The following is a 9,498-nucleotide window of genomic DNA, read 5'->3' as shown; positions in this document are numbered from 1 at the left end:
CAGTGTGTGTGTGTATCTAACAGTGTGTGCATACTGTGTCAGTCTGTGGGTGTAGCATATGTAGGAGTGTGTATAGCGTATGTATCAGTGTGTGTATAATGTATAACGTACATATCAGAGTCTGTATAGTGTATTTGTGTGTAGCATATGTATCAGTGTGTGTGTATAACGTACGTATCAACGTCTGTGTAGTGTGTCAGTGTGTGTGTATAACGTACGTATCAATGTCTGTGTATAGTGTGTCAGTGTGTGTAGCTTATATATCAGTGTGTATAGTGTCAGTCTGTGTGTAGCGTATGTATCAGTGTGTGTATAGTGTATCAGTGTGTGTATAACGTACGTGTGTATTGTGGCCATGTGTCGTTAACACTTGTCTGCATGATTTACAGCTCATCCTCCCTTGTCTTGGATTCCGGTGGCTGCTGCTGCTGATGGGAGTTGTAGGCAGAGGAGATGTGGAGCTCAGGATGTGAGGAGGCGGATACTCTCTGATTGGATGACAACTGACCTCATTCATCTGATGAGCAGAGAGCAAGGAGCGGCCACCGCTGCTACACGCCTGATCCATCCTGACAGGCCGAGGTATGTGTGCCTATGATGTGTGATCTGTGTGCGAAGGGCGGCGTGCGATGTGTGATCTGTGTGCGGAGGGCGGCGTGCGATGTGTACGAGGGCGACGTGCGATGCGTGATCTGTGTGCGAGGGCGGCGTGCGATGTCTGAGAGTGGCGTGCGATGTGTGATCTGTGTGCGAGGGCGGCGTGTGATGTGCGAGGGCGGCGTGCGATGTGTGATCTGTGTGCGAGGGCAGCGTGAACCGTGTGCGAGGGCAGCGTGCGATGTGTGATTTGTGTGCAAGGGCAGAGTGCAAAGTGTGATGTGTGTGCAAGGGCAGAGTGTGATGTGTGTGCGAGGGCGGAGTGCGATGTGTGATGTGTGCGAGGGTGGAGTGCGATTTGTGTGCAAGGGCAGAGTTTGATGTGTGTGAGGTGCGAGGGCGTAGTGCGATGTTTGATCTGTGTGCGACGCGCAAGGGCAGCGTGCGACGTGCAGGCGGAGTGTGGCATGTGAGGGCAGCATTCGACATGAGATGTGTGACGTGTGAGAGTAGCATGCGATGTGTGATCGGTAAGCAATAAGTGACGGCAGCGTGCGATGTGTGATCAGCGTGCGAGGGCAGCATGCGACGTGTGAGCAGTGTGCGTGAGCAGCGTGCGACGCATGTGCAAGGGCAGCATGCGATGTGTGATCGGTAAGCAATAAGTGATGGCAGCGTCCAGTGTACCTATTCTGTATAGAACAAAAAACCTGACCTGCACCTCCATATAGTATGAACAGGTGCCTACTGCAATGAATACATAACTTGCAAAAAGGAGGAACACAGCAGCACTCTGTTGAGACCAAGACACATGCGAACACAAAATCTATCATAATTGCTGAGTAAACTGTAATAAAAAGTAAAAAATTGGCCAATTTATGGGCTAAGAACCTTCACTTTTGTATTTTTTAAACTTTTGATCAGTTTTCAATCAGCAATTATTATAGATTTTGTGTTCGCATGTGTGTTGGTCTCTACAGAGTGCTGCTGCGTTCCTCCTATTTGCAAGTTATGTATTATGCAGTAGGCAACTGTTCATACTATATGGAGATGCAGGTCAGGTTTTTTGTTGTATGCAGTTATCCATTGGAGGTTGTTACCTCCTTCTTTCTGACTTTGTCACCCCACCTATCAGCCCAAGGGTGTTTATAATCAACTCTGGTTCCTACCAGCTTACTTTAATGTGCAAGTTTGTAACCCAGGAGAGGCATGTTTGCCCATTCACACTGTACACTGTGTGCAGCATTATTATTATTAGGCAAGTTGTATTTTAGAGGATTATTTGTATTATTGATCAACAACTATGTTCTCAATCATCCCAAAAGACTCAGAAATATCAAAGCCTAATATTTTTGGAAGTTGGAGTGGTTTTTTTTTTTTTTTTTTTAGATTTGGCTATCTTAGGAGGATATCTGTTAGTGCAGGTAACTCTTACTGTGCAGAATTATTAGGCAACTTAATAAAAACCAAATATATTCCCATCTCACTTATTTGCACCAGGTAAACCAATATAACTGCACAAAATTTAGAAATAAACATTTCTGACATGCAAAAAACAAAACCCCAAACAATTAGTGACCAATATAGCCACCTTTCTTTATGATGACACTCAGCAGCCTTCCATCCATAGATTCTGTCAGTTGCTTGATCTGTTTACGATCAACATTGCGTGCAGCAGCTACCACAGCCTCCCAGACACTGTTCCGAGAGGTGTACTGTTTTCCCTCCCTGTAGATATCACATTTTATGAGGGACCTCAGGTTCTCTATGGAGTTCAGATCAGGTGAACAAGGGGGCTATGTCATTATTTTTTCTTCTTTGAGACCTTTACTGGCCAGCCACGCTGTGGAGTAGTTGGAGGCATGTGATGGAGCATTGTCCTGCATGAAAATCATGTTTTTCTTGAACGATACTGACTTCTTCCTGTACCACTGCTTGAAGAAGTTGTCTTCCAGAAACTGGCAGTAGGTCTGGGAGTTGAGCTTCACTCCATCCTCAACCCGAAAAGGTTCCACAAGTTCATCTTTGATGATACCAGCACCCCACCTCGCTGGCGTCTGAGTGGAGCTTTCTGCCCTTTACTGATCCTGCCTCTGGCCCATCAAGAGTCACTCATTTCATCAGTCATAAAACCTTTGAAAAGTCAGTCTTAAGATATTTCTTGGCCCAGTCTTGACATTTTATCTTCTGTTTCTTGTTCAAAGGTGGTCGTTTTTCAGCCTTCCTTACCTTGGCCATGTCCCTGAGTATTGCACACCTTGTGCTTTTTGTTACTCCAGTAACGTTGCAGCTCTGAAATATGGCAAAACTGGTGGCAAATGGCATCATGGCAGCTTCACGCTTGATTTTCCTCAATTCAAGGGCAGTTATTTTGCGCCTTTTTTGCTCAACACGCTTCTTGCGACCCTGTTGGCTATTTGCCATGAAACTCTTGATTGTTCGGTGATCATGCTTCAAAATTGTTTACAATTTCAAGGCTGCTGCCTCCCTCTGCAAGACATCTCACAATTTTGGAACCCGTCAAATCTCTCTTCTGACCCATTTTGCCAAAGGAAAGGAAGTCGCCTAATAATTACGCACACCTTATATAAGGTTTTGATGTCATTAGACAACACCCCTCATTACAGAGATGCACATCACCTGATTTACTGAATTGGTAGTTGGCTCTCAAGCCTGAACAGCTTGGAGTAGGACAACATGTATGAAGAGTATCATGTGATCAAAATACAACTTGCCTAATAATTCTGCACACAGTATAGACTTTTATAGCACAAGAGAAGCATTTATTACATGATAGGACCCATTAGAGAAGTGTCACCTTATCGCGGTTCATGAGCTCACATGAATTGGCCAGTTTATGCGCTACGAACCTTCACTATTGTAATTTTTTTTTACATTTTCTTTTACTTATTATTAGTTTACTCAGCAATTATGATAGATTTTGTGTTCACATGTGTATTGGTCTCTACAGAGTGCTGCTGCGTTCCTCCTTTTTGCAAGTTATGTATTCATTGCAGTAGTCAGAAGACTTATGTGTCAGAAGATTCAAGACATCAGAAATCAAAGGCAGCCTGATTGCCTTTGATTTTTGATGTCGTGAATCTTCTGACACTGATGGTTCCATTTGCCTCCTGCTGAACTCTTAGCATGGGAGGGAAAGGCGTCGAGGCTGTTGCAACATCTTTAATGAATAACAGATAAGCCTTTTTGATTCATTCACTTCCTTTGACAAGGTGTTTCTTCTGGGCACAGTGCAATAAAGGTACCGTCACATTAAGCGACGCTGCAGCGATAGCGATGCCGATCGCTGCAGCGTCGCTGTTTGGTCGCTGTAGAGCTGTCACACAGACCGCTCTCCAGCGACCAACGATGCCGAGATCCCCGGGTAACCAGGGTAAGCATCGGGTTGCTAAGCGCACGGCCGCGCTTAGTAACCCGATGTTTACCCTGGTTACCAGCGTAAAAGTTAAAAAAACAAACAGTACATACTCACCAGCGCGTCCCCCAGCCTCTGCTTCCTGACACTGACTGAGCTCCGGCCCTAACAGCAGAGCGGTGACGTCACCGCTGTGCTTTCACTTTCAGTTTAGGGCCGGCGCTCAGTCAGTGTCAGGAAGCAGAGGCTGGGGGACGCGCTGGTGAGTATGTGCTGTTTGTTTTTTTAACTTTTACGCTGGTAACCAGGGTAAACATCGGGTTACTAAGCACGGCCCTGCGCTTAGTAACCCGATGTTTACCCTGGTTACCAGTGTAAAATATCGCTGGTATCCTTGCTTTTGCTGTCAAACACGGCGATACACGGCGACCTAGCGACCAAATAAAGTGCAGACCTTCTAGCAGCGACCAGCAATTTCACAGCGGGATCCAGATCGCTGCTGCGTGTCAAATACAGCGATATCGCTATCCAGGTCGCTACAACGTCACGGATCGCTGGCGATATCGCCTAGTGTGACGGTACCTTAAGTTATGTGTTTTGGTCTGACTTTGAAAACCCTTCCTATAGGATATATAACCATAGGCAGTCAAAATGCCAGTTGCCATGTGATAAAGTTATATATAACATTGATGCTATTTACCACAATTTCAGGATTTTGGCACTTTAGGGCATAGTGCAATTTCATAGCCAAGTTAAATGACCACAAGGCCCCTTTATTGGATTATATATGCAGTTTAGCCCTTTTTTCCAGAATTATTTTCCCATACATCGTGTCTTATGTCTCTCACCCGTTTTCTTTTCCCAACTTCCCTCGTTTTCTTGACTAAACAGACAGTTGAAAGGAGAGTATATAGGGAAAGCGAGGGTAAGCCACCATTGAGCAGGGGTGCTATGTTGCGTACAAGCTAGGGTGCCAACCTCTGCGGCAAGGCATGGACAATTGATTAGAGACACCTGAGGGCTAGCTATGCTAGATTAAAGCCCCATCGGTAATCCCAGAAGTGATTTGATCTGCTTACTGTTTATGTATTACATTTCTTTTTGGCAGGGATCTGCCTTTAAGTCATTCAAATGGTGTTTAGGTGATACTCTATAGCATTTTTGTCTTGGACAGTGGTCCTACTCTGGGGTTTGTCACTATCGTCTTTAAGCGCCTATAAAATCCTCCAATCCCTACCATCCTCTCCCCCACCCATCCTTTGTGCCTCAATCACTCTGTTTCTGTACCGGTATCCAATGTCAGTTTAGCTCTGGTGAAAAGACCAGATGTAGTCTCTGGTTATCTTGGATAGCTCTTTTGGTACATCTTAAACATGAAGGAAATTACAGAGTGAATCTAGGGGTAGCCATCATTGAGCGGGGGCGTCATTGTTGAGCAGGGGTGCCAATTTGAGTTCAAGGTAGGCTGCCAACCTCTGCGGTAAGGTAGGGACGTACTAGGGATTATCAGGGATAACAAGGTTTTATCGTGGCTCCCATAGCATACCATTGTACTGACTTTTTACCTATTTTCTAGCCTGGTAAATGCGTACTTTAGTTTGTTTACTGTGTGTTTTTATTGGTTAAAATTAAGATATATTTAAAAGGTATTAGCTTTTGGTGAGCACTTTTCTGCTAAAACCTGATCATTATTGTCAATTTCAAACATGTGTGCAAAGTCACTCCCTTGTTTGCACTTTGCAGGACCCTTCTTCGGCCATCACGCTGTGGGGGGCGATGTGCAGTGACCGGGATCTGTGTTCGCAGTATCGCATTGGGTTTATGGGAATCACAGAACACAATCTAAGTTCAAAGGCAACATTGAAGCGGGATTACCTGGTGGATGCGGCCAGGCAGCTGCACGTGGCGCAGGAGCGAGATGCCAACGAAGAGTACGAAGCGGCGTTCAGTCACTACAAGCACGGGGTGGAGCTGCTCCTGAGCGGGGTGACAGGTCAGGGATGGTTTCTGCTCTTTTCCCCCCCAGTCTGACAGCCACCTTATCCTTGTCATTTGCTCTTTAGTGGACCCCAGCAGAGAGCGACGCGATGCCGTGAAACGCAAGATCTCGCAGTACCTAAAACGAGCTGAAGAAATCTTCAACTGCCACCTAGAAAGACCTCTAGGAAATAATGCTGGTGCAGCAGAGGTGGGGGCACCGTTAAGCAGTGTGGGGGGACGGGGGCGCATATCATACTTTACAGATAAAAACCAAAAATGAGACCCCAGAAGCTGCTGCCCCTGTGAACGTGCTGCCATTCCTCTGGGGTCAGCCATAGTCTCTTCTCTATTGCAGGGTTACAGCAGCCTCCGGTTCCGACCCATCCGCCTCCTGAGTGCTGCAGTGGAGAACCTGAAAAGCTGTCAGGTCCTACAGGTTATCGATAAGGTACATTTATTGGGGAGACACTTTGTGGGGTAATCACACTTGCTCATTCAGCCCTATCCACCTCTCACGCTGCTCCATTCTCCTATCACGGTTTAGGTGCAGTTGGTGTATGACCCGACCTCAGGAACAAAGTTTATTCTAAAGGTAACATACAACTCTCATCATCCATCAGGGACAGATATGGGGAACACGCTCTGCTAATGAGACCCCCACTAAAGACAAAAGGTCTTGTGTTTCCGTTGTAACCTGCAGCTGATTGCCTCTACCACACAAGTTGGTACCCCCACCCATCCTCGCCACACAGGCGATCTTACTACCCATTCCTGACTACCATACAGAGCCTAAAGGCAGGGGCCACTGCCGAACGAAGCCCCTTGTCCATAAGGAGGAATCTTTGCCCATCGCTGACCTTTCAACACGAAAGACCCACAGACCACTCAGAAAAAAAATTAGGTCCTGCTGCCCATCACAGTCTCTACCATACAAGTCCCACTGCCCATCCGTGAGCCTGCCACACTGAGCCTACCACCTATTGCTGTTCCCACCGCCCATCTCCATAACTCAAGCGGACACTGCCATACATACCTGCCCCACCACCCATAGGGTCTCTGCCCCGTAGTTTCCACATGCAGATCCTGGCATCCAGGTCACACAGCTCATACCTGCCCCCACCACCCATCACTGCTCCTTGCCTACAAGTAAGTTCCGCAGCCCAACTAACTGATCCCACCGCCCATTCCTGCAACACGAGTCCTGCTGTCCCTGCCATACAGATCGCACCACCAATCCCTGTCCTTGCCACATCGGTCCCAACACCCATTCCTGCCCTATACACAAGCAGGAACCACCACTCATCCCTGCCTTCAAATCCTACCGCCCGTCCGTGACTGACAGAGTCCGTGACCAATACTGCATAGCCTACCATCTATTCCCTGCTCCACAAGGGGCTGCAATGGTACTTCCGTCCAAGTGGGTTCTGCCTCTCATCTCTGTCCTTTCCTACAAGCGGGTCCCACAGTCCATCCTGCCTGTACCCCTCGAGTCTCGCCACCTCTCCTTGTCCCTGCTTCACAAGTGGATCCTGCTGCCCATCCTCGCCATACAGGGATTGACTCCACTTATCCTTGCCATACAAGTCACATCGCTCATAAGCGACCCACACACGGGCCCAACCACCAATTGCTGCCCCTTTGCTTTCTCTGTAGTCTCTGATGAAGTCAGGTCGTTGTGGCCACGGAGCAGTTACCATTATCCCGCAGAGCGTTCCTTACATGGTTGAGCTACAGAAGTTTTACGTTGGGGAAGATTCTCTGTATTTGCGGCTGCAGCATGTTCCAGGTCAGGCTCTTAGTAACACGCAGACTTCTACATTTGTCCGTGCGATCGCCTCTTCCGTTCTTTGCTCCATTCCTACAGGAGGACGGCTGTGGGGACATCTTAAGAAATTCCAGACTCTAGGTGCAGACCCTGAAGAGTCCACCATGAGCCAAACTCACAGTTCTATCAGTCACCGACACATATCAGATGACTCAGTCCATTGGGTGCCAGAGTCACAGGTCAGACTTTGGGGTGCACAGGTGATATTAGCACTGGATACTCTTCACCAAGAGGGAATTTTGTGCAAAGATCTTAATCCCCGCAATCTGCTATTGAGAGACAATGGTGAGTGAATGATCCGTCCAAGAGCCCATACGGCATCATTGTAGGATTTGGGTCTAATGCAATTTTTGTCTGTACAGGGGATGTGCTCTTGACCTACTTCGGCCAGTGGCGAGAGGTTGACCGTGGCTGTTGTCCCGATGCTGCAGAGCAGCTGTACGTGGCGCCAGGTAAGCGCCTGTTATTTTGTATGCACCTGACATTGACACCTTCATGTGAGGGTCTTAAGCATTTCCTCCGTTTTGCAGAGGTCCTTGGGGTGGGTTCAGTGGACGAGGCCTGTGACTGGTGGAGTTTGGGAGCGCTGCTCTATGAGATGATGTGTGGACAGGTGAGAACATGACAGCTTTTTCTCTTCAATGTTTGGTTACCTGGCAGGGATGGCTGACTCTGTCTCTCTGCAGCCTCTTTACAAGACCCTGACGCCAGGAGTCTTTAATCAGATGGAAATCCCCTTCCCTGAACATCTCAGTGTAGATGCCATGTCTCTGCTGAGAGCGGTGAGTACGTCCTGCTGTACGACAGTGCAAGCCGAAAGGCGGTACAAGGTCTCCCATCCGCGTCAATGTCATGTTCAGCATTTGCCCTTCTGTCTCTTGTTTTGGGAACCTATTTTCTGGGGTCACATTCTTCCTCCATGTCGATGTCTCTAAGATTCTCTGTCATAATTTCAGCTACTCGAATGTGATCCAAACAAGCGGCTCGGTGTTGGTCCGGGAGGCGCACAAAGGATTAAATCCCACCCTTTCTTCAAGGACATCGTTTGGAGCAAGCTGCTCTAAGGGGTGGAGGTCACGTAGCCTTGAGGCACATGCCTGCATGTCATGCCCAATGAGCACCTTATAACAAAAACCAAACTACTGCGTAAAAGGGCACGTGATGTTACAGCCAAAGAGGTCATAGCTACCGCTGTGACGTCACAGCCAACGAGGTCACAGTTACCGCCAGGATATCTCAGCCAATGAGGTCATAATTACCTTGATGTCACAGCCAAGGAGCAGGCAGATGTTGCCGTGATGTCACAGCCAACGAGCAAACTGATGTTGCTGTGAGGTTACAGCCAACGAGCAGGTGGATGTGACAACCAACGAGTAGGCAGATGGTGCTGCGATGTCACAGCCAATGAGCAGACTGATGTCGCCATGATGTCAGAGCCAACTAGCAGGCGGATGTCGCGGTGATGTCACAGCCAGATACTACCTGTCACTTGATCAATAAAGTACCAAATCTAGAGTGGTCTGTGTATTGGTGGTCGGCGTGGTGAGCATTCAGTCTTAAAAGTGAAATTACAAACCAATTTACAGCGAGGATGGCGCCGACTGCAGTGTCTCGCGTTCTACTTAAAATTTTTCTCCTAATAAGAGTCAAGATATTGCCAATCACTAGTCATCTGTTGCTCTGGCACAAGCACACCTGGCCTTTGCAGCATCTGCAGGAC

At 47.6% G+C, this 9,498-nt stretch overlaps 1 protein-coding gene across 2 annotated transcripts; it reads left to right on the top strand.

Annotated features, from left to right (window-relative positions):
* The first annotated feature begins 445 nt into the window (after window positions 1–445).
* Window positions 446–9,293, top strand: RPS6KL1 (ribosomal protein S6 kinase like 1). 2 transcript variants are annotated; one of them, XM_077267435.1, is made up of 11 exons: window positions 446–582; window positions 5,717–5,966; window positions 6,037–6,161; window positions 6,309–6,401; window positions 6,498–6,545; window positions 7,607–7,739; window positions 7,818–8,063; window positions 8,141–8,230; window positions 8,309–8,391; window positions 8,465–8,560; window positions 8,735–9,293. In XM_077267435.1, exons 2-11 carry the CDS (start codon window positions 5,750–5,752, stop codon window positions 8,840–8,842), a joined length of 1,239 nt encoding a protein of 412 aa, XP_077123550.1. In that variant the 5' UTR covers window positions 446–582; window positions 5,717–5,749; the 3' UTR covers window positions 8,843–9,293. The 2 variants fall into 2 exon arrangements, with proteins under 2 accessions (XP_077123550.1, XP_077123549.1); XM_077267434.1 differs by having other exon boundaries at window positions 7,607–8,063.
* The last annotated feature ends 205 nt before the right edge of the window (window positions 9,294–9,498 follow it).

Source organism: Ranitomeya variabilis, chromosome 1, assembly GCF_051348905.1.
Source record: "Ranitomeya variabilis isolate aRanVar5 chromosome 1, aRanVar5.hap1, whole genome shotgun sequence".
NCBI classification, from domain to species: Eukaryota; Metazoa; Chordata; class Amphibia; order Anura; family Dendrobatidae; genus Ranitomeya; species Ranitomeya variabilis.
Note: the sequence above shows the minus strand (reverse complement) of the source record. Positions and strands in the feature narration are given on the sequence as shown.

Coding starts and splice junctions, on each gene's coding strand:
- RPS6KL1 (XM_077267434.1), top strand. CDS start 5,750: ATGTGCAGTGACCGGGATCTGTGTTCGCAGTATCGCATTGGGTTTATG. Junction 5,967..6,036: donor GCTCCTGAGCGGGGTGACAG/GTCAGGGATGGT, acceptor TTTGCTCTTTAG/TGGACCCCAGCAGAGAGCGA. Junction 8,392..8,464: donor ATGAGATGATGTGTGGACAG/GTGAGAACATGA, acceptor GTCTCTCTGCAG/CCTCTTTACAAGACCCTGAC.